Source organism: Protopterus annectens, chromosome 7.part1 (assembly GCF_019279795.1).
Source record: "Protopterus annectens isolate FY-2018-M chromosome 7.part1, PAN1.0, whole genome shotgun sequence".
Classification (NCBI taxonomy): Eukaryota; Metazoa; Chordata; order Ceratodontiformes; family Protopteridae; genus Protopterus; species Protopterus annectens.
Genome location: NC_056740.1, coordinates 452,720,815 through 452,745,995, shown reverse-complemented (window position 1 = coordinate 452,745,995; position 25,181 = coordinate 452,720,815). Strand labels below are relative to the sequence as shown.

The 25,181-nt window shown below is 45.0% G+C and overlaps 1 protein-coding gene across 1 annotated transcript in view; it reads left to right on the top strand.

Moving 5' to 3' along the window:
- The window catches only part of WDR82 (WD repeat domain 82), a 1,055,709-nt gene that overhangs the window by 880,791 nt on the left and 149,737 nt on the right, over positions 1-25,181 (top strand). The window contains exon 8 of the mRNA XM_044078920.1: positions 19,163-19,305. Within this exon, the coding sequence (XP_043934855.1) occupies positions 19,163-19,305 (143 nt within the window). The remainder of the gene's footprint in view (positions 1-19,162; positions 19,306-25,181) is intronic.

The window sequence follows — 25,181 nt, the reverse complement described above, 5'->3', positions numbered from 1 at the left end:
AATGGAAACTGCCCATTCAAAGTTCTACTAAAGTCAAACAGCACAAAAAAGCATGGAAAGTGGATGCTCTATCATTCAGCTGGAAAAAAACTATCAGTCCTTTCCCCCTCTGCCTCTGCTCTCCAAAATTCTACTAAAATTCAAACAGGACAAACCAAAAATGATATTCATTGCTCCAGACTGGCCTCGCCAACACTGGTACCCATTCCTGTGCAATGTGTCACACCTTCCACCGTGGCACCTGCCTCAGACACCTTACTTACTGTCTCAGCAGAAATTCTGCACACGCAGCTCCAAACTTTGAATCTTGCAGAGTGGCTAAATCACTTAAGTTCACCATTAGCATCCCTCAGCAAACCTGTGATGGATGTCATTTTGGAGGCAAGAAGGCCTAGTACTAGAAAATGTTATGCTGACAAATGGAAAAGATTCTGTGCCTGGAATCAATCACAAGGGAATAAGCACAGCAGTGCCCAATATTCCTCAGATTTTACAATACTTAACTGAGATGCTTCACAAGGGCCTGTCATTTTCTTCCATAAAAATCCATGCCTCAGCCATTTCAGCTCATTACAACACAGAACCTCCCCTCTTCTTTCATCCTGTGCTAAAGCAGTATCTCAGAGGGGGCAAAACTTAAGACCACCCAGGTGAGATCCAACCCCCGCCTGGGACCTCAGTTTTGTATTTGAAAAACTCTCTCCTCCTCCTTTTGAGCCAGCTGCTACTGCAGACTTAAAATTTCTCTCCTGGAAAACAGCTTTCTTTTAGCAGTCACTTCAGCTAGAAGGATTTCCGAATTACAAGCTCTTACGGCAGTGGAGCCTTTCATCATTTTTTATGCAGACAGGGTGTCTCTCAGGACCAATCCATCCTTCATGCCTAAGGGTGGTATCCAATGTGGCTCTTAATCAGACCATTCATTTGCCACTTTTCTTTCCCAATCCACAGAACAAGGGGGAGTGGATTCTGCATTCATTGGATGTACACAGACAACTTAGATTTTACTTAAACAGGACAAAATCTCAAAGAAAATCTGAACTACTGGTGGCATTTGCTGCAGGGACAGAGGGAAAGGCTATTTCAAAGGAAACTATTTCCAAATGGATAAGCCATTGTATTAGTTTCTGCTATATGCACCATGGTAAAACTATCCGCCAGGGTATCCGATCTTATTCCACCAGGGCTGCATCTACTTCTACAGCCTTTCTCAGAGGTGTTCCTACCAGAGACATTCTAGAAGCTGCTACCTGGAGCTCAGTTCATACGTTCACCATACATTACCCATTTACCTTTCTTCTCTAAATCCAGAGCTGGCTTTGCCACTGCTGTCCTGCAGGGCTTTATAGCTGGTCCTAATGCTGTATAAATCCATCCTCCCCAACCATAGCTTTGGGAATCTACCCAAATGTAAAGATTGCAACAGTGAAACACGAAGAACATAGTACAGTTGTGTACACTTACCATAAATGTAGATGTTTGAGTGTATTCACTGTTGCAGTCCTGCTTACCCTACCTCCAACCCCCTGTTTTTTCTCTTACTATATTTCTACTTTCCTTTACTATGCTTAAAAGCCTTTTTGGTGTATTTGCTTTTTTTGGATGGATGTATTTTTCTCTTAAATTATTTATTTATATATATATATATATATATATATATATATAGATATATATATATATATATATATATATATATATGTATGTGTGTGTGTGTGTGTGTGTATGTATATATGTGTATATATATATATATATATATATATATATATATATGTGTGTGTGTGTATGTATATATGTGTATATATATATATATATATATATATATATATATATATATATATATATATATATTGCTCCCCATTGCACCTGACATCTGGGATGACCTGACGTCATGGAAGAAGGGACAGCAACCGACGCAGGACCCAAGACTTTGTTAATCAGGCCGACTGAGGGCAACCTGCCAGCAGATTACCCAGGTGTAATGACTGCAACAGTGAATACACTCAAACATCTACATTTATGGTAAGTGTGCACAACTGTACTTTTCTGGATGCATCCCCTCCCTTAAGATATTTGAGTCATGTTCAAAATTCAGCAGGACAAACCAAAAATTTTGCTGGTGACTCCCTTTTGGTCAAGACTGCATTGTTTCCCTCTCCTCTTGAATTTAGCCAGGGGCAATTGCCAAAAGTTAATTCACAGAGTGGACCTTCTCACACAAGGCAAAGGAACTCTCATCCATCCCCAATCTACCCTCCAGTTGTCTCTGTGGGTGATCTGGTTTTAATTCCTTTTAGACTGCTTCTGTCCGAGGACGTGTTCTGCAGGAGGCCAGGAAACCCAATACCAGAAAATCCTACTTATCCAAGTGGAAGAGATTTTTTACTTTGGTGTCTGCCACAAAGCCAGGATCCACTATCAGTGGACGTCCCCTTGGTGCTATTCTGTTTGTGTGAATTGCTCTATATTGGCTTGGCCTAGTGTTCATTGATGGCCGACATGTCCACTATTTCTGCCTGTATCTCCCCCTCTAGCTATTAGATTGAAGCTAAACAATTTCTTGAAGTCATCGTTCACATTAGACCCCCCAGGAATCATATCCCTCTACTTGGGATCGTAATTCTGTACTTGTGAAGCTGACTCTCCCCCATTTCGAGCCAGCTTCATCAGTGTCCCTACAACTTTGCTCCTGGAAAACTGTATTTCTCCTAGCTATAACTTCAGCCAGACTTATGTCTAAGCTTCAAACCATTTTGGCCTCCTCCCTTTTTGATTTTCCATAAAGACAGGGTGTCCCTGCATATCACCCCTATTTTTGTCCAAGGTAGTCAAAAAAAATTGTCACTCAACCAATCCATACATTTTCCTACCTACCTTTCCTTATCCACAAAATTCTAGTGAGAAGGTGTTGCACACCCTGCATGTGCATAGACCACTTAGATTTTACTTAGACAAGACCAAATCTGTTTGGTAATCAAACCAGCTTTTTGTCTCCTATCATCCCAGGGCTCTGTGATTGCTTATTTCCAAGCAGGCTATTTCTACTTTGAATTCTGAGGGTATTTCATTCTGTTTTGTGAAGCATAGTAAGTGCCTTGCTTCTTCTGTAAAGGCCCATTCCACTAGGGCTTGTAGCTTCATCAGGGGCTTTCTTCAAGGAACTAGATACTAGCGCAATTGTTGGTGCTATTGTTGGTGGCTAGATGGACTTCTGTGCATACCTTCACTAAACATTACAAATTGGATGGCATTTCTAAAAAAAGCATACTCCATGCCTTTCCGGAGAGCTCAACTCCTCCTTCCTCCACCCTCTCCTCATCTGCTTTTGTACTCTACCTCATCTTAAAATCCTACTTCCTCCACCCACTCCTCATGAGCTTATGTACTCTCCCTCATGTTCCTACTTCCTCCACCCACTCCTCATGAGCTTATGTACTCTCCCTCATGTTCCTACTTCCGCCACCTTCTCATGAGCTTTTGTACTTTCCCCTCTTGTTACAAATATTGCAGATGATGAATAGGATATAAAATAGTTCTGTAAAATCATACACTACCTTCCTTATGCTGGCTTTCTTCCCGGGACATTCTGATGATTGTGTTTCACTGTTGTAGTCATTACACTTGGGTTATCCTGCTGACAGGCTACCCTCAGTCGGCCTGAATTCCGAAGTCTAGGTCCGGCGTCGGTTGCTGTCGCCTCTTCCCTGATGTCAGTGCGCCAGGAGTATAAAAGATGCAGCCGACGCCATTTTCTTCAGTCTTTCCGCGCGGTGCCCGAAGCATAAGCAGTTTGCAAGTGCCGATCGGCCGACTCCTGAGATTTTCGTGTTCGAATTTCAGATCCAAAGTCTTCATTAAAAGCTAAGTACCCCGTTGGGGAAACTTTTTTTCTTGCTCCAGACCGATGTCAGAAAAAGTTAATTGTATTTCTTGTGGGAAGCAAATACCTCATAAGGACTTTCACTCTCACTGTATTCCTTGCCTAGGCCCTGACCACGACATTGCTAGTTGTCTGTTTTATACTAGATTTAACCAACGCACTATTAAGCGTCGGTATGATTTTGCATTACACTATTTTGGCAGAAGATTTAATTATACCATGTCGTCGGATAGCCATCCGACTACCGGAATTCACAAGAAAAGGAAAGAAAAAGAAAAGGACAGGCATTCGAGGTTCAAAACCGACGACGAGGCTTCTAAGCCAGTCGCCGGTTCGCCGGTTTTCAGTGAGGTGCCTTCGCAGCCCCTGACGCCCGCTACTTTAGACCCGCAGGCCTCTACCGACTCCCACGTGGAGTCGCCTAGGCCGCTGGAAGGTCAAAGTATTGTACCTTCAGAGACTATTTCCTCAGATGGGTCCAGAGCCGCTGAGCAGGCATTGGCTTCTGAGGGTGTTTTCAGACCTCAATTGTACATTAAAATGACTTCAGCTTCAAAGGCAAAGACTAAAGTACCTTTAAAGACAAAGAAACAAGTACAGCAGCCTCATGGACAGGCCTCCATGCCTAAAAGACAGGTGCGCAAAATGGCCGAAGACTTAATTACTTTGATCAGGGGTTCCCATCCCCCTCCTGATAAATGATCAGGGGTTCCCATCCCCCTCCTGATAAAAGGCCTAGGCAAGAGATGGAATATGAATCTTCAGATCAGGTTTCCATTTCATCTGATTCCTCTTCTGATCAAGAATACTCTCTTCCTCCCTATGAGGATTCTGATGCTGAAGAATCTATCCCTTCACCCTCTCCTCCTGAGGGTTATTCTTTTGGGGAAACCTTCCGTACCATGAGGGAGCATTTCCACTGGGAGAGCCAAGATTTTTCAGAATCTAAGAAAAGGCTCAGAGACTTCCTTTTACTACCACAACACAGGCCCCTAGCTATTCCACCTGTGTTACATTGTGTATTATGTATTTTCAGAGTCTAGTTTGACCCCTGACTTCTTACCTCCAGCTCCTGTTAAGCCGGGCAGGTACTACTACAGGGTCCCTGACTCTCATAAATTCCTTTTCAAAAACCCTGCTGCTGACCCAGAAACCATGTCTCAGGGTCCCAGAGGGGGTCAAGGCTTCCGCTGCAAAAAACCCTACCCCCCTCTGACATGGATTCTAGGACATTGGACAGATGGGGGGAAAAAAGATTTACACTTCCGCTACCTTGGCTATAAGGGCTTTAAATTGTCAGTTTCATATGCTCAAATATCAGCAATATATTATGTCACTGCTTAAACAGAAAATGTTGAGAAATTCTGAATGTGCAGAAAACAAAGAAATGCAGGATTTATTGCATGCAGATGAACAAGTTGGAAAGCATATTTTGCAATGTGGTTTTGATTCTTTGGAGGGCTCCTGCAGAGCCGCTGTTACGGGTTCTGTCATCAGGAGGCATGCTTGGTTAAAGGAACAAAGTCTGCCTGATAATGTCAAAGCAAAATTATTAGATGCCCCATTATAGCATGATACTTTGTTTGGTGTTAAAGCAGAAGAGGTGTTAAAGAAAATGGAGGACAAAGCTAAATCTATGCAAACGGTTAAGGATTTCTTACAGGTTCAGCCTCCAAGATTTAGCAGACACTGGCCTACAGAGAATTGGTCCTTTCCAGTGTCAGACAGACCACAAAGGGGCAGATACAGACGCCCAAGAGGCAGATCCCAGCCCCAAGGTCCGTACAGGTCTAAACAGTGGGGGGGGGGGGCTTCTACCTCTAAAAGTGGAGAAGACAAATCACAACCATACAGGAAACAGTCCCAATGACTTCTCCCTGCCTGCACCAAGCACTTATCTTCTGGCAGTATCTTTAGGGGGGAAAGCTAGCACTTTTTTCTCAAAACTGGCACATAACCCAGTACAAATGGGTCCTAGACATAGTGTCACAAGGCTACAAGTTTCACTTCCATACCCTGCCAAGGACAAACGGTTGGCCAGACCTGCCAAAACATCAATGGGCAGAGGCACAGAAGCAAGTCTCGGCCCTCATGGACATGATGGCCATTCAGTAAGTACCAGAGCAAGAGCAGGGACAAGGATTTTATTCAAAACTGTTCTTGGTACCAAGAAAGGACAACGCCTGGAGACCAATACTGTACCTTTCTATTCTAAACACATTTCTGGATATACCAAAATTCAAAATGTTGACTCTACAGCAACTTCTGCCCATGCTGGGCAAGAAGGCTTGGCTTGTGACTTTAGACCTAAAAAAGGCTTATCTGCGTGCCCCAATCAGACAAACCTGCAGAAGATACCTCAGATTCAAAGCTGGCTGAATGCACTACCAATTCTCTGCACTGCCCTTTGGCTTATCTACTTAGCCCAGGGTCTTCACAAAGTGCCTGGCACCAGTAATTGCATTCTGCAGACAGATGAATACAAATATATCCTTACTTGGACGACTGCCTCATTCAAGCAGAGAATAAGGGCATTCTACTACAGCATCTGGCATTTGTAAAGAGATTTCTAACAGGCCTAGGGTACACAGTCAACGAAAAGAAATCAAAACTAGTACCCTCTCAAGAGATAATATTCCTGGGTGCAAGCTTAAATACAACTGCCAAGATGGCTTATCTCACGCCAGACAGGCTTTGGGCTTCATGGCATCCTGCATTCTACTAATTCCATATGTGAGACTGCATATGAGGAAACTTCAATGGTACCTAAAAAGTGTTTGGACTCAACATTGCCACAGCCTGGAAGCAATAATTACCCTCATTCTCTGTCTGCAACAGGAGTTTCGTTGGTGGGCGAAGGCTGGTCACCAGAACAAGGGACAGCCATTCAGTTTACCTCCAGCCAGGCAGACATTAACAACGGATGCATCAGATTGTGCCTCGGGGGCCCACATGGTAGGAAGATGGATTCAAGGCACATTGTCCGCAAACCAAATGCATCTACATATCAATCAAAAAGAGATGCTAGCTGTTCAGAATGCCGTGACAGCCTTCAAGGACCTACTTCATCCGGGACAACTACTGATAGACAACACCACGGTCATGTGTTATATAAACAAGCAGGGAGGCACTCATTCTTACCCCCTTTGCAGACTAGCCATGACTCTGTGGGACACAGCATTGACTTACCAAGTACATCTGCAGGCACAATTCCTGCCAGGAAAGATAAATACTCTGTCAGATGAACTAAGCAGAAACCTCATGGATCCCCACGAGTGGAAATTGGATCCACAAATCTTCAGCATGATAACAAGGAAATGGGGATGCCCAGATATAGATCTGTTTGCCTCTCCTCACAACTACCAACTAAAAAGATTCTGCACAAGGACCTATCACAGACAAGCATAAAGTGGACGCCCTCTCTTTCAGCTGGAAAAGCTTAGCAGTATATGCCTTTCTTCCACTGCCTCTCCTCCCCAAGGTACTCTTAAAGGTCAGACAAGAGAAGCCAAAGATGCTACTGATTGCCCCAGACTGGCCCCGCCAACACTGGTACCCAATCCTAAGGAACTTGTCTCAATGCCCAGCTGGGACCTTGCCTCAAATACCTCATCTACTATCCCAACAAAACAATCAGATCCTGCACAGCCAATTAAAGACCTTAAATCTGGCAGCATGGTGGATAATGTAGTGATATAAAATGCACCTCTCACTAAAGCTGTAATGGATGTCATTTTGGAGGCCAGAAGGCCTAGTACCAGAAAATCTTACACCGGAAAATCTAAGAGATTCTGTGCTTGGAACCAGGCACAAGGAATTGACACAGCTGTACCAAATATTCCTCAGATTTTGCAATACTTAACTGAGATGCTGGTCAAAGGCCTATCCTTTTCATCAATTAAAATTCATGCCTCTGCCATTTCGGCTCATTACAGTACAGAGCCACCAATCTTTTCTCATCCCTTAAGGCAGTACCTCAGAGGAGCCAAAAACTTAAGGCCTCCAAGGAGATCACCAATACCTGCATGGGACCTCAATTTTGGAAAAACTCACCCTGCCTCCTTTTGAGCCAGCTGCTACAGCTGATATAAAGTTTTTATCTTTTATTTATTTATTTAACATTTGTTGACCGGGAATGTCCGACTAGGTTCCACAGAGCCTGTTTTCAGCGGAGGCCCAGGGAGAAATGCTCCAGATGCATGTCTTTGGAATGTGGGAGGAAACCGGAGTACCCGGAGGAAACCCACGCGAACACAGGGAGAACATGCAAACTCCACACAGAAGGCACCCCAGCTGAGAATCGAACCGGAGAACCTCTTTCTGTGAGGTGACAATGTTAACCACTGCACCACTGTGCCGCCCATGGAAAACAGCTCTGCTCCTAGCAATAACCTCTGCAAGATGAGTCTCAGAGCTACAGACACTCATGGCTGTGGAACCTTTTATAATTTTTTATCCAGACAGGGTTTCTCTGAGGACAACCCAGACATTTATGCCTAAGGTAGTGTCCAGTGTGGCCCTTAACCAAACTATTCATCTGCCTACTTTTATCCAAACCCACAGAATAAGGGGGAGAGAATTCTGCATCCTTTGGACATACACGGACAGCTACACTTCTACTTGAACAGAACCAAAGCTTTCAGAAAGACAGAGCTACTAGTGGCATATGCTGCAGGTTCACAAGGAAAAGCCATCTCAAAGCAGACTATTTCAAAGTGGATAGGCCACTGCATTTGTTTCTGCTATTCACAACATGGCAAGCCAGTGCCTAAGGGCATTAGGCCACATTCAACCAGAGCAGCAGCCACTTCAGCAGGGGAGTTACCAACCAAAGACATTTTAGAGGCTGCTACCTGGATTTCAGTGCACACCTTTACAAAGCACTGTCATTTACCACTCTACTCTAAACCCAGGGCAGGCTTTGCCACTGCAGTTCTGCAGGGGCTCATAGCCGCTCCTAATGCAATTTAACTCCAGCCTCCTAACCTTAGCTTTGGGATTCAGCCCAAGTGTAATGACTGCAACAGTGAAACACAAAGAACATAGTACAGTTGTGTACACTTACCATAAATGTAGATGTTAGAGTGTATTCACTGTTGCAGTCCAGGTTACCCTCCCACCATCCCCCTTATCTGTGCTGCATCTTATCTGCTCTTCTCTAACCTCTATAGCCTGTGTGGTGTATTTGCTTGTAGCTGAAGGTATATATTTTGGTGCATGCATGTTTTATTGGCATATTTTTAGCCTACCCTTTTGGGAGGCACCTGACATGTGGGACAAGAAAAACTGAAGAAAATGGCGTTGGCTGCATCTTTTATACCCCTGGCGCACTGACGTCAGGGAAGAGGCGACAGCAACTGACGCCGGACCTAGACTTTGGAATTCAGGCCGACTGAGGGTAGCCTGCCAGCAGGATAACCCAAGTGTAATGACTGCAACAGTTAATACACTCTAACATCTGCATTTATGGTAAGTGTACACAACTGTACTTTCTTTGTTTCACTGTTGCAGTCATTACATTTGGGTAATCTGCTGGCAGGTTGCCCTCATTCGGCCTGAATTCCAAAGTCTTGGGTCCTGCATCGGTTGCTGTCTTCTTCCATGACGTCAGGTCGTCACGGGTATAAAACATGCAGCCGACGCCATTTTCTTTTTTCTTGCCGCACGGTGCCCGAAGCAGAAGCATTTCGCAAGTGCCGGTCGGCTAACTACTGAAATATTCGAGTTTGAGTTTCAGAACCGAAGTCTTCACTAAAGCCAAGTACCCCGTTAGGGAAACTTTTTTCTTTTTACCGATGTCCGAAAAAGTTAATTGTATTACTTGAGAAGCAAATACCTTATAAGGATTTCCATTTATACTGTATTCCTTGCCTAGGCCCTGATCACAACGTGCCTGGCTGTCGGTTTTGTGCTAAATTTAACCAACACATTATTAAGCATCTGTATATTTTTGCATCAGAGTATTTTGGAAACAGATTTAACTACCCAGAAATGTCGTCTGATAGTAATCCAACTACCGGAGTACATAAAAAACACAAAGAAAAGGACAGAGAAAGGCAGTCGAGATCCAAAGCCAACGACGAAGCTTCTAAGCCAGTCGCCGGTACTCAGTGAGGTGCATTTGCAGGCTCTGATACCTGCTACCTTCGCCGACACCCACGTGGAGTCTGGCATGCCGCAAGATTCTCAAGGTATTGGACCGACGGATATATCTTCCTCTGCTGGGTCCGGAGCCGCTGAGCAGGCACCGGCTTCTGAGGGTGTATTCAGACCTCAGCATTTGTATATCAAACCGAAAACTGCAAAACCAGACAAAAGCAACTTCTAAAACAAAAAAAAAAAAAAACGATGTATGAGCCACATGCGCGGCCCTCTATGCCTAAAAAAACAGATGATCAAAATGGCTGAAGACCTTATTATCTTGATCAGGGGTACCCATCCCCCTCCTGATAAGAGGCCTAGGCAAGACACTGATTATGAATCTTCAGATCAGGTTTCTATTTCTTCTGATTCCTCCTTTGATCAGGAATTATCTTTACCTCCCTATGAGGATTCTGATGTTGAGAAGTCTATTCCATCTGCATCTCCTACTGAGGATTATTCATTTGGAGAAACCTTACATACTTTGAGGGAGCATTTTCACTGGGAGGGTCAAGATTTCTCAGAATCAAAAAAGAGGCCCAGGGATTTCCTCCTCCTTCCTCAGCACAGGCCTTTAGCCATTCCCCCCTGTTTCAGACATTGTGGATGATGTGTTTTCGGAGTCTAGCTTTGACCCCTGACTCCTTACCTCCGGCTCCCAGTAAGCCTGACCGATATTACAGGGTCCCTGACTCTCACAAATTTTTATTTAGAGACCCTGCTGCTGATCCTGAAACCATTTCACAGGGTCCAAAGGGAGTTAAGGCCTCAACAGCAAAAAGTCCTACCCCCTCTGACAGAGATTCAAGGGCACTGGACAGATGGGGAAAAAGGTTTATACATCTGCAACCTTGGCAATCAGGGCCTTAAACTGTCAGTTTCATATGCTTAAGTAGATTAAGGGATTGCTGAAACAGAAAATTGTTTTTCAGAATGTGCAGAAAATAAAGAATTGCAGGAATTAGTGCATGCAGTTGAACAAGCTGGAAAGCATACTTTGCAATGTGGTTTTGATTCCTTAGAGGCCTCCTGCAGGGCCACAGTTACTGGATCTGTGATTAGGAGGCATGCCTGGTTAAAGGAACAGAATTTGCCTGATCATGTTAAAGCTAAATTGCTAGATGCACCTTTACAGCATGATTCCCTGTTTGGTATTAAGGCAGAAGAGGTTTTAAAGAAAATGGAAGATAAAGCCAAGTCTATGCAAACTCTTAGACGACTTACAAGTGCAGCCACCAATATTCAGTAGACACTGGTCTACAAAAAACTGGTCCTTTCCTTTGTCAGACAGAGCTCAATGGGGCAAATCCAGGTGCCCTAAGGGTTCCAGATACCAGGCGCAAGATTCATATACAGGTCAAAGCAATGGGGTACTTCCACCTCCAAATCTGGAGAAGATAAAGCGCAAACCTACAGAAAGCAATCCCAATGACTTCCCTCTGCCTACACCAAGCACTTATCTTTTGGCAGCACCCATAGGGGGAAAATTAGCACTTTTTTCTCAAAATTGGCAGTTAATAACCCAGGACAAGTGGGTACTAAACATCGTATCACAGGGATACAGATTTCATTTCCACACTCTGCCAATGACAAATGGTTGGCCAGATCTGCCAAAAAAATCAATGGGCAGAGGCACAGAAACAGGTTACGTCCCTCATGGATATGGGGGCCATTCAGACAGTACCAGAACAGGAAAAAGGGCACAGTTTTTACTCAAGACTGTTCTTGGTACCCAGAAAGGACAAGGCCTGGCGGCCAATACTGGATTTATCGATTTTGAACACATACCTGGACATTCCAAAATTCAAAATGCTGACTTTGCAGCAGCTTCTGCCCATGCTGGGCAATAATGCTTGGCTGGTGACTTTAGACCTAAAAGAGGCATACCTGCATGTCCCAATAAGACAATCGTGCAGAAGATACCTCAGATTCAAGGCTGGCTTAATGCATTACCAATTCTCTGCACTGCCCTTTGGCTTATCTACTGCGCCCAGGGTCTTCACAAAGTGCCTGGCACCAGTAATTGCATTTTGCAGACAAAAAAGTATACAACTTTATCCTTACTTAGACGACTGTCTCATTCAAGCAGAGAACAAGGACACTCTTCTTCGACACCTGGCATTTGTGAAAAGGCTTCTAACATGCATAGGGTACACAATAAATGAAAAGAAATCACAACTGGTATCCTCTCAAAAGATAACATTCCTGGGTGCAAGCTTGAATACAACTACCCCAGATGGCTTACCTCACGCCAGACAAGCAAAGGCAACTGACTACTTACTTCAAACTGATGGCAACAAAACCCCAGTTGTCTGCAAGACAAATTCTGCAGGCTCTGGGCTTCATGGCATCCTGCATCCTAGTGATTCCATATGCAAGACTGCATATAAGGAAACTTCAATGGTATCTAAAAAGTTTATGGAGTCAACATTCTCAGTCTGGAAGCAATGATTCCTCTCATTCCCTGCTTACAACAGGAGTTTCTGTGGTGGGTAAAGGCATGTCACCAAAACATGGGACAGGCCTTCACTCTACCCCCTGCCAGCCAAACCTTAACAGACGCATCAGATTATGCCTGGGGGGGCCCACATAGCAGGGAAATGCATTCAGGGCATATGGACCCCAAAGCAAATGCATCGACATATCAACCAGAAAGAGATGCTAGCTGTTCAAAATGCCCTAACTGCCTTCAAGGACTTACTTCATCCAGGACAACTACTGATAAAGACGGACAACACCACAGTCATGTGGTATATAAACAAGCAAGGGGGCACACACTCATATACCCCCTTTGCAGATTAGCCATGGCACTGTGGGACACAGCTTTGACCTACCAAATACATCAAGCTCAATTCCTGCCAGGAAAACAAAATACACTAGCAGACGATTTAAGCAGAAACCTTATGGATCCTCACGAGTGGAAACTAAATCCACAAGTCTTCAGCATAACAGAGAAATGGGGGAGCCCCAGACATAGATCTATTTGCCTCTCCTAAAAATTGTCAATTGAAAAGATTCTGCAGAAGGACTTATCACAGACAAGCATGGAAAGTGGACGCCCTATCCTTCAGTTGGAAAAACTTGTCAGTTTACGCCTTTCCTCCTCTGCCATTTCTCCCCAAGGTCCTCCTAAAAGTCAGATGAGAAACTAAAGATGATACTAATTGCCCCGGACTGGCCCCGCCAGTACTGGTACCCAATCCTAAGGAACTTGTCTCAATACCCAGCTTGGACCTTACCTCAAAGACCTCAACTACTGTCCCAGCAAAACGATCAGATCCTGCACAATCAACTACAGATACTGAACTTGGCAGCATGGCTGATCATGTAGTTATACAAACACCACCTCTCAGCAAAGCTTTGATGGATGTCATTTTGGAAGCCAGAAGGCCTAGTACTAGAAAATCGTATGCTGAGAAATGGAAGAGATTCTGTGCTTGGAATCAAGCACAAGGAACTGATGCAGCAGAGCCAAATATTCCTCAGATATTACAATACTTAACTGAGATGCTTGACAAAGGCCATCTTTCTCATCAATTAAAATCCATGCCTCTGCCATTTCGGCTCATTACAATACAGAGCCACCAATTTTTTCTCATCCTTTACTAAAGCAGTATCTTAGAGGAGCCAAAAATTTAAGGCCTCCTAGAAGATAACCATTACCTGCATGGGACCTCAATTATGTGTTGGAAAAGCTCACCCTGCATACATTTGAACCAGCTGCTACCGCTGATATAAAGTTCTTATCGTGGATAACAGCTCTGCTACTAGCAATTACTTCAAGAAGAGTATCAGAGCTACAGGCCCTCATGGCTGTAGAGCCTTTTATCATATTTTACCCAGACAGGTTGTCTCTGAGGACAAATCCTACTTTTATGCCTAAGGTGGTGTCCAGTGTGGCTCTTAACCAAACAATTAATCTGCTAATCTTTTATCCAAATCCGCAGAACAAGGGGGAGAGAATTCTGCATTCCTTGGATGTATACAGGCAGCTAAGATTCTACTTGAGCAGGACTAAAGCTCTAAGAAAAACGTACTAGTGTCATGCTGCAGGATCAGAAGGAAAGGCTATTACAAAGCAGACACTTTCAAAGTGGATAAGCCACTGCATCCGTTTCTGCTACTTACACTATGGTAAACCTGTGCCCAAGAGCATTAGGTCTCATTTCACCAGAGCTGCAGCTACTTCTGCCTTTCTCAGAGGAGTACCAACCAAAGACATTCTAGAGGCTGCTACTTGGAGTTCTGTTCACACCTTTACAAAGCATTATCACTTAACCCTCTACAGGGCAGGCTTTGTCACTGCAGTGCTGCAGGGCCTTATAGCCGCACCTAATGCTGTTTAGCTCCAGCCTCCCAACCATAGCTTTGGGATTCTACCCAAATGTAATAACTGTAATAGTGAAACACGAAGAACATAGTACAGTTGTGTACACTTACCATAAATGTAGATGTTCGAGTGTATTCACTGTTGCAGTCCAGGTTACCCTCCTGCCACCCTCCTGTCGTTCTGGAGTTTAACTTTCCTTTTCTATCTTCTACAACCTGTGTGGTGTATTTGCTTGTAGATGAAGGTAAAGTTTATATTGATGCATGTATATATGTACATATATATATTTGCTACCTTTTTGGGGGCAAGAAAAACTAAAGAAAATGGTGTCGGCTGCATGCTTTATACCCTTGGTGACCTGACGTCATGGAAGAGAAGACAGCATCCGACGCAGGACCCAAGACTTTGGAATTCAGGCCGACTGAGGGCAACCTGCCAGCAGATTACCCAAATGTAATGACTGCAACAGTGAATACTCTAATGTCTACATTTATGGTAAGTGTACACAACTGTACTTTGAGCTAGGAGACTGGAGTAAAATCCCATGACTGGAGGAACTCCCTGGTCAACCTCAGTAAGAAGCTGAGATCCCTCATAAAATCCTCCAAAGCTAGTTACGAAAACAAAATTGCCACTGACTCTAAAGACAACCACAAAGCATTCTATAGCTATGTCAAGAATCTAAATGGGAGCACTCGGATCTTCTCTGAGTTACAGCACAATGGCACTAAATATACAGAACCAACTGATATTGCCAACATCGTAGCAGATAGGTTCAGTGCTAACTTTACCCCCCTCTCACCCCCTAGAGGGCCCATCTCTCTACCGGAAGAATGCAAAGTTCCTATAATCACGGCTGCACAGGTAAAAAACACACTCTCCAAAGCCAAGAACACAGCATCCATGGGACCTGACAATATCCCAGGCTGCGTTCTTCACGAACTACAGAATGAACTGGCACCCTACCTAAATACCATGTTCAATCATAGCCTCACCTCAGGCTTTGTACCCACTGAATGGCGCACTGCGACGGTTATCCCACTCCGCAAAGGGGGAGCCACGATGGACCCCGGGAACTACCGCCCCATTAGCCTGACGAGCCTAGTCTGCAAGACCATGGAACGTATCATCGTGTAACTCATAAACAAAGACATTGGTAATCTCCAAACTCTGGACCCTACCCAGTTTGGATTTCTGAAAGGCAGATCACGTCTCCTAAACCTGATTGACTTATTTGGAGCAGTCACCAAAGCCATAGATGAGGGTAAAATGGTTCACACAGCTTATCTAGATCTCGCCAAGGCTTTCGACACCATCCCCCACTCTGGAATTATAGATAAGCTCACTAAACTAGGTATAAATCCCTATGTCACAAGATGAGTTGCCAACTGGCTCACGGACAGAACCCACACTATGAAAGTAGCGGATTCTAAATCCGACATCAGACCAGTGACAAGTGGAGTACCACAGGGTTCAGTCCTGGGTCCTCTCCTGTTTGGTATCTACTTCTCTGAAGTGCAGGCCAACACAGAAGGTCTTTGGCTAACAAAGTTTGCAGATGACTGCAAACTAGGAGCCATAATCAAAACTCCTAACGATGTGGACAAACTACAAAAGGGCCTCACTGAGACAGATACCTGGTGTCAAAGCCATGGCCTGAAACTCAATGTCAAAAAGTGTATTGTTATCCCCTTTGGTAAAACCTCTGTACCCATGAGCTACCACATAGCTGGTAGTCTACTTAATGCCGAAAATGTGATGAAACCTTGGGACACAGGTGGACAGTAGTCTCTACTTTGATAGTCATCGCCACAGTGGTCAGGAAATCCTTCTACGTGGCTCATCTCATCACAAAAGGATTCTTATCCAGAAAAAAAGATGTCATTGTTCCCCTCTACTCATCACTCAGACCCATTATAGAGTACAACGCCCCTTTTGGTATGTACCTCAAAAGACATCTACAACAGCTGGAAAGACCACAGAAATAACTCACAAAGAGGATTACTGGCCTCAAACAGATGCCCTATGTAGACCATCTCAAAACACTACAGCTTTACTCCATCGCATATCGCCTACTCAGGGGCGATCTCTGCCTAACATACAAAGCTATGTCAAGCCCAGAGCTGTTGGACATGCTTCACTTAAAGAAATCCCAATCCCTCTGAGCTACACGCCTAAACCTTGTCACCACAATAATCCCTCTGAGCTACACGCCTAAACCTTTTCACCACAATAAACACAACATGCTGGAGGGATAGATTCCTGTCCCATACTCTGGAACAGACTACCTATCTATGTCAAACAGAGCTCCTCATTAGCACTCTTCAAGAAAAATCTTGATGATTGGATGGGAAATGGGAAATTCACCCCGGGGATCACTTCTGTGGCTCTGCTCGACAGGAGCACAGGAAAATAATTTCCTTGGGTGGCGAAAGCCAGGGTACATTTTTTGGCTAGGCTTGTATGGCCCTAGGGCCCGATAACCTAGTACCTACCTATGAATGCGTTCATCTCTTTTATGGCCGATGTGTCAGAGCAGCCTATGTGCGATGTACCACGCACACTACAGTAATGAAAGACTTTTGTATACTGGCCGATGGGTCGTCTACAGCAGGGAACTCCCTCATGTTAAGAATACTTCAGCAGAGGAGAGGACATCTATCGTTATGGTTACATTTTACACAACTATTCTTTTTTGCTTAGACAATAAAAGGGGCACCTAGTCTTATCCCCTGTGTCAGTGAGGCAATGGGTAATGTCCTCTCAAAGCTTTTTGATAGAGATGCACATCCCAGAGAAATTCAGTGTTTTACTAGACTATCTTAGCAGGAGCATCCTGATTCTTTACAAGTGGTCTCTGTATCATTGGTGTCGCACATTTACAGTCATTGGAACCTCTTTGCAATTCCTTCAACCCCAGATGCAGCAACTTTTATGGCTTTATCCCTTCCTCATATGCCCTTGGTAATCAACTTTCTGTAGAAAGCAGCCCATTGCAGTGCAGTTTATAATCCACATATTCACGTTTGGGCCCAGACAAGCATGGTTCCCCTTCCAGTGGCCTCACCTATTGCACCTTTCTTGGGTTCTATGTCCAGTTCCAGATTTGATGTACCATCCTTTTTTGGACTAGCTACTCACAAATCTAAAATTCTTCAAGTTGACCACTTGGTTACTCCAATTCCAGTAATGGCCAAAGGTCCAACTTTTTGTGACAGTTGTGCATATCCTTGCCTCTTCGTAGAAGTCCTCTACCAAGAAGGTTTATAGTAGTAAATGGAAAAGATTCTCTATTTTGGGTCACTTCCAAGGGTTTGGATCCCTTTTCTCCATGTTCAAAAGCAATTTTAGATTTTCTAGCTGGGCTTTTTCAGTCTGGGCTCAATTACTATCAAGATTCAGCTAGTGACTGTGTACCAGTTAAATCTTTGAGATTACTGAAAACCTTTTTGAGGGGTACCTTTCTGCTCAGACCTCCATTAAGTGATCTGATTCCTTCTTGGGATTTGCTCTTACTCCAAGCCTTGACCAGGGCTGCTTTCAAACCAGCTGCTTCTGTAGACTTGGAGTATCTTTCATGGAAAACACTCTTCTTGGTGGCAGTCACTTCAGCCCAGAGAGATTTTAGTACTTCAAGCTTTGTCTTGCATCCCACCTTATCTTTCAGAAATATTTTTTTGCAACCAAATCCTCCTTTCTTGCCTAAGGTGGCAAGAAGTTATCAACTTTGTGTCCTATTTGCCAGTTTCCAAGTTGCCTTTGTCCCAATTGCTTTCTGATTGCATATTCTTTATTCCATGAAAGACGTTTGTTTGCTGACCATGCCAAAAACCTACTCTGCTAGAGGAGGTTCATCTGCCTTATTTGGATGATACTTGAGCATTAGCGACTTGGTCTAGCTCCCATACCTTTGGGCATTTTTTGGCTCCGTCATTTGAGGGAGGATTTTCCCAGTTTCACCCCTTCTGTCTGCCTGGGGAATCTGGCGATTTCATGCAGGCAGAAAAAAATAACAATATGATAGTATTTTCCATAATGCCATATTGCATAATCATCTTTCATCTGTCTCAACCGTCTGTCCTTCCATCGTCCTTTCAAATTGTTACTGTTATGTTGATTGTGGTGGACCTTGTGGTCTGGTACGAAGTCTTGTTTTGGAGACCTTTTTAGTTCCTCAATCTCTTGTTAGGGGTACTCCTGTAAATGTGGTTCAGGTGTAGTAGAGCAAGCAGATTCAAACGGGCAGAGCATTGTGAACAAGGAGGAGCAGCTTTGGAGCTGAAGATAACCCCACAGTTTGAGGAGGGGGGAAGACGATACATATCTAACATTATGGTAAGTACATAACTTTAATTTACTTCTGACCCCAAAAAAAAAATGAAATATGGTACAGGGCTCTTCTTCCTTTTGGGCCACTTGTCATTACCATGGAGTGAAGGAAGAACTTTGGTTCCCTGGGATGCTTACTAAAGCTTTGAAAGTCAGACCCAAAGGGTCCACATCTTTTTTTGGCTTATTTCCATGGGTAAGGATTTGTACTGCAGCAGTGATCTCCTTTCTCAAAGATGTATTTTCATGGTGAGTTTGTCACCCACCTGTATGTTTTAAGCGCATTGCCTTTCTAGTGTGTAGATTAGTGGCGGCTTGCCTTTCTCTGAAAAATTTTACTTTTGAAACTTTGGTTCTTAGTTCGTGGAGTGACTGCATACGGTATTAGGATAACTGGAAAATAAAATATCTTTAGACCTGTTTGTACTTGCCAGTGTGTTTTTGTTAACTTTCATATACTTACATAACTGTTTAAATTTCTGTAGGCTCAGAAGATGGAAAGATCCATGTGTGGAATGGAGAAAGTGGAATGAAGGTTGCTGTACTTGACGGTAAACACACAGGCCCTATAACATGCTTACAGTTTAATCCAAAATTCATGACGTTTGCCAGTGCCTGTTCTAATATGGTGAGAACATAAATTGAATTTGCACACTTTACAGATGCAGCGCCTGCTTGAATTGTGTGAATAGCTTGCATGTGTTGGACCTCACTCATTTGTACGTGAATAGCTTAAGCTGCAAGGCTAGTCTTGAAGTTCATCAACTGAGCATTTTAAGCTGCAGAGTAGAAATAAGTATGTGACTAGATTTAATTAAGGTAATCTCTATATAGCTGCTTCAAACCCACCCCATTAATTGTGCAGTGCAACATTTGGGGACAAGGGTTCTGTTAAACTTTTTTGGATAGTTTGTACACTAAATTGGCATGAGAAGATCTTCGTGGAGGAATTTCTTTGACTTGGGTGAGCAAGAAACAAAAAGTAGTCTTGATGGGATTGCTGCAGAAGGATGATTCTGTGATGTTAAAGTTATAGTGCATGAATTGGTTATAGTTAGGATTGCCACCTTTTCAAATGCCCAAAGTGGGACATTTTTTGTAGAAATGTGAGATTTTGCAGGGCAAAACATACCCACAGCCAGTGCAAAGTACAAAACTTCACTTTTTTGATAAAATAAAAGGTTATTTTTATAGCATTTGAGCTGCTTATACTATGTTGTATAGTATTTGTGTTCCAGATGCAAAATAGCTGTTTTATGCAACTATTAAAGAAAACTTAAGAAATATATTTTGTCTTAAAATCTCAGGACATTTGCCATTTTTTATTTTTTTTTCGCAGTACACATCTGCCCAAAATGGGACTGTCCCTCTCAAGGAGGGACAGGTGGTAACCCTAGATCTGAAGTTGTTAATCTTCCTATTCATCACCGATTGGTTCGGTTCCGAGCCCTCGGAACCGAGTCGGCCTTATACCAAGCTTGCGTGCACCAAAAACTCTTAAGCTGAGCTGTTACCCACAATGCCATTCACTCAGTTACCCCAGATCTCGTTTGCCACACAGCCATTTAGCAGCGTTTCACTGAGCTCTCCAGTTAAGTGTTATATTTTTCAAAATGTTGCAAGCATTTGTGATTCTTTCCTGTCAGTTTGCTAATTTTTTCTCTCTTTACTCACTCAACTCTACCCACAGGTATTTCTTTTTGCACCATTGCTGGTATTGACCCTTTTACTCTTGTGGTATTCCCAGTACCATTATTGGTATTTCCCTCACTATCTCCACACTTTCTCTACTTTAGTGTGTGTGTGTTTCCTGTTATGTCAGAAAAGAAAGGGACTACAGGGTTTAAACGCTGTTCTTCTTGCAGTGGTAAACTCCCAAATAGTGATTTACATAATGTGTGTGTATTGTTTGGGGGTTCTGCACTTATCAGCGAAACCTCCATGTGATATTTGTGCCAGCTTCAGTCAGCGGACGCTGAATGAAAGATGAAACAAGTTGATTCTTAAGGGCCTGCTTCCTTCGCCTTCTTCGATGGCTATTTCTGCGTCGGAGGTCTCATCCCCTCCTTTTGTGGACAAGAAATGTCCTCGTTCAGACCCCTGTTCACCGGCTGGTGATAGGGGCAAAAGTCATAAGCACAAGGCCCACAAGACTTCTACAGAACACTGTATTGCCTCCTTGGTTGCGACCACCTTGGCTCTGAGTTTGGCTCCAGTGACTCATACCAAGGTTGCTTCGTCGGTGCCTGTTCTGGCTCCATTTACGGTGTCCACTACAACCTCAGTTCCGACCAGTTTGCTTGTCTCTACCTCAGCACCGACTGCCCCCCATTTCTGCTCCGTTGGTTCCGACAACTGCTTCAGAACTGCTATTGACTTCCACCCCAGCTGTGACCTCTGCTCCGAGCCCGTTCTTGGCTCCAATCATTCCCTTGTTGCTGGTTTTCAAACTGGAATTGTCTGCTGTTCTTTAATTCACCACGGACCCAGTACACCCTGGACCCAGTACACCTCATCTGCGGATCCATTAGCCGGACAAGCCTTCAGCCCCTTTTTGGACTGGCCTGATTCCCCCTTGGGGCGTCCATAAAGTCCACTAGGAGTCTTTCAAAATTGGATGTGGTGCGCTTTTTTGATCAGCTGCTGACTGCCAGGGGAATTACAAATTTTCCTAGACCCCATCCCACTCCGGGCTTTGGGTCTGTTACATCAGCAACCCCTACATATTCTCCTCCCTTGGATCCCTCTGTACCGAGGCTCATATTTTCGACGTCTGCAAGAGGGACCCCCTGCCTCGACGCCGACTGACTGAGGCTCCGAGGCCCCTTTGGGTGTCTGTTCCATTGGATCCCCCATCCTTCCTCAATCTCATGCTTGGGGGGGGGGGGTGGAATCCTCTGTTCCGGCCACGGTTCTGGTTGTTTTGCCGGTTCCGTCTTCGGGTTCGAGGGCGACTCCCACCCCAGTTTTGCTTGAGGCTTCTTCCCCGGAAGTGGACTGTGTGGAGCGGGGTGTGACTCCAGTTCCGAACTTGTCTCCTTCGGTTCCAGGCTCCCATTCCTCTTCAGGCAGGCCTGCTTTCCGGGTGATGGAGAGAGTGCTCGCTTCGAGCAATCCTCTGTTGGACATCCCACCAGTTCCCTCTGAGCCGCAGCTGTCAAAGGCCACGCCCCCCCCCAGGACTCTGAGAGCGCAAGGCGTAGGAAACCCGTGTTAAGGGTAGTTCCCTTTCTGAGTCTTCTTTGGATGTTCCCACCGAAGAACCCTCTCGGAAACGGGTGTGTAAGAGGAAACACATGGACTTCCCAGAGGAGTCCCTCACGGAAGATACGGACTACAATGATGGGGAAGGATCCCCATGGTCACCCCCTGACTATATCTCATTTGGAGACATCCTGGAAATCTTGAGGCTGAAGGTTGACTGCAAGCCCTCCAATCCTTCCTCGGAGGAATCCGTATTCCTGCAGGCCTTCCGCTCTCTGCCCTCTACTTCTTGGGTAGCCCCCCCCCCCCGCCAATGAGTTGGTCAAGCTGATCGTGCAGCAGGCACGGAGGAACCCTGACTCCGTTGAGGCTATCCCCAGGAGATCAGTTAAGATACTGTCCCCTCCAGAGGATCAACCCCATTGGTCGAAAGGTTTGCCTGTAGACGCTATGGTGGTGGCGGCGGCAGCCACGAAAAACGACTTTGCGGAGGAAAGTCCTGCTGTTCACCCGCCCAACAGTCTCGGGTGGTCAACAGGTTAGGGAAGTGAGTTTTTGCTTCAGCGACCTTTGCTGTCGGGTCTCTGAACTTTCTGGCACATTTTACGAGGCTCCAGAGAGATCTCATCTGCGAGCTCTCTCAAACCCTCACAGGTGAAGTTTCGGATGGAGCACATGATAAAGTTACTTCCCAACTTGCCACCCTAGAGTCTATCTTCAATTCGTCCATGAGGTTGCTGTCCCATGCAACCGAAGGAGCGGCTAGAGCTGCGGGTGCAGGCGTAGTTATCAGATGCCATCCCTAGATGTGCATTTGTGACCTCGCGGACTCCAGGTCTTCTTTTTTAAAAGCCCCTATTGAACCATCAGCTTTGTTCGGTGCTAAGATCAAGGATACATCAGCCAGGTGCGCGAATAGGACGGAAAAAACATGTCTACCATGAGTCTATGTTTTTCAAAACCTCAGCTTTCCTTCCCCAGGAACCAGAGGAGTGGAAAGATGTGGCACAAGAAGTCTCAAGGTTCTTTCCATGACGCACGTGGTGGTGACACCCCCATAGGCAGTGGGGGTTCCAGTTATGGAAGATGCCACTTTTGGGGCAGAGGGGGTCCCCAAAATCAGGACACCAGAGATTCCTTCTCGGGAAGACAGTATCAGCGCTCCTGAAGCACTGCCCGATTGCTTTCCTCTGAAAGCAGTTGGGGTGCGTTTCTCTCTGAACCAAGCTGCCTGGCTGTCTATTACAAACTGTCAGTGGGCACAGAGAATAATTTCCAGAGGCTATCACATTCCCCTAATCTCTTATCCAAGATCTCTGAAATCCTTTCCCGATGTTCCACCTAGTCAAAGGGAGGAGGCAGCTTCCGAAATACGAAAGCTATGTCAAAAACAAGTCATCCAACAGGTCCCCCCCAGACCAGTGCGGATCAGGGTTTTACTCAAGATTCTTTTTAGTGCCAAAGATGACTGGGGACTGTAGGCCCTTTTTGGATCTCAGCTAGCTAAACATGTCAGTGGTTCAAACCAAGTTCCATATGGTCACAATTCTGCCCATCCTCCCCTTTCTGCGGGAGGGTGTGTGGATGTGCTCATTAAATCTCCGGGATACGTATTACCACATCAAAATGGACACGTGCTCCAGGAGTCTCCTTTGCTTCCGGCTGGGAGCCAATCACTACCAATTCAGATCTTTGCCATTCAGTCTCTAGAAGGCCCCCAGAGTGTTCACGAAATGCCTAGCAGTGGTCGAGACTTCAGGGATTCCAGGTGTTTCTGTATTTAGACGATTGGCTCCTCTCCACCCCTACCAAGCACCTTCTGGTCAGGGCCCTCCGCTACACTCTAGTTCTAGCGGAGTCACTGGGCATCTCCATCCACTGGGAAAAATCCAACCTTCAGCCCTCACAACAATTGGAATTTATAGGGGCAGTATTCAACACCCATTCAAGTCTGGTCTCTCTTCCCCCCTCACAGGTTTTAGAGATTAAGGGCACAAGTTCAAGTGATACTCTGTCAAAGGAAGGTGTCTGCAAGGGAAGATGTTATGTGATCCTATCTCGCCTACATTCTGAATGATGGGTTCGGAGCCGATCCCTCGGCTCCGACTCGGCACGCTTATGCCAAAGAGCGAAGTCTCTTATTGGCTGAGCTTACTATATCCCAGGATGCACCACCAACAGTCCCCCAGATCTCGTTTGCCGCTTAACTGCAAGGACGTGGTCTCGAGCTGGCTGGGCTGAGTAGCTTTATTACTACTTTTTCTGTCAGTTTTTGTGCTTATATTTCACAAAAGCCGTTTTAACGGCTATTGCTTTTGCTATTGCTATTGCTGTGTTCGATTGAGTACTGGACTTATTGTGTGTGATTGGGTAGAGTTTGTTTTGGCGCCCCTTTCAATCCAGGGCCTTTTCGGTTAAACTCTATAACTGAACTTTTTACTGTGTTAAAGTTCCCGGTTTGTACACCTAAGGTTGTGTTTACACAGTTTCTGTAAGCCTTGGTTTTTTGTCTAACCGATTCTACAGTGGTTAAATTTCCTGTCAGGAATTGCTAACATTATGTCTCAAGCCCCTAGGCCTTCGGGCTTTAAAAATGTACTAAGTGTGCTTTTAAGATGTCTGTTACTGATGACCATCTACTTTGTGTTTATTGTTTAGGGGCTAAGCACTTGCAGGAGTCATGTAGCGTATGTCACGCTTTTTCCTCTAGGGTCCTCCAGGAGAGGAAAAATAAATTAATTCTTAAAGGGTTGATTAAACCCTCTTTGAAGAAGCCTTGTCTTCGCTCCGACTCCTGCCAAAAGAAAGGGCTTCGGCTCCGACCAGTCCGTCGGATCCGACTGCCAAGAGACCTAGGCAGGCCTCTCCTTCGGCTCCAAAGACTTGAGCCGAGGTCGAACGGTCTGCCTCGATGCCTCCAGCATCGACTCCTCGGAGCCGATTGCTGGGGCATCGAGGCGGGTCACCTTCGTCGGCTCCACTGCTCTCGGAGCCGACAAGGGTCACCCGCTCAGACACTTCCTCCTCGGCGAAGTCTACCTCGGCACCGATGGAATCTGGTGTGTGTTTCCTCGGCGCCGATTCTCATCGAGTCGCCTCGAGCCGGTCCCCTAGTCCCTTGGGGCCGAGGGAGAGGTCTTCTCGAACCCGTTCTGTTTCCTCTCGGTCTTGAGAATGTCGGATTCTGATATAGACAGGGTGCTCCAAAGACTTTTCCAGTCCCCAGTCTTCCAAAATTTGTTTCGCTCCGACCCAGTTGGCTTCGGAGCCGATGGCCATGACCCATCCCATTGCTATTCC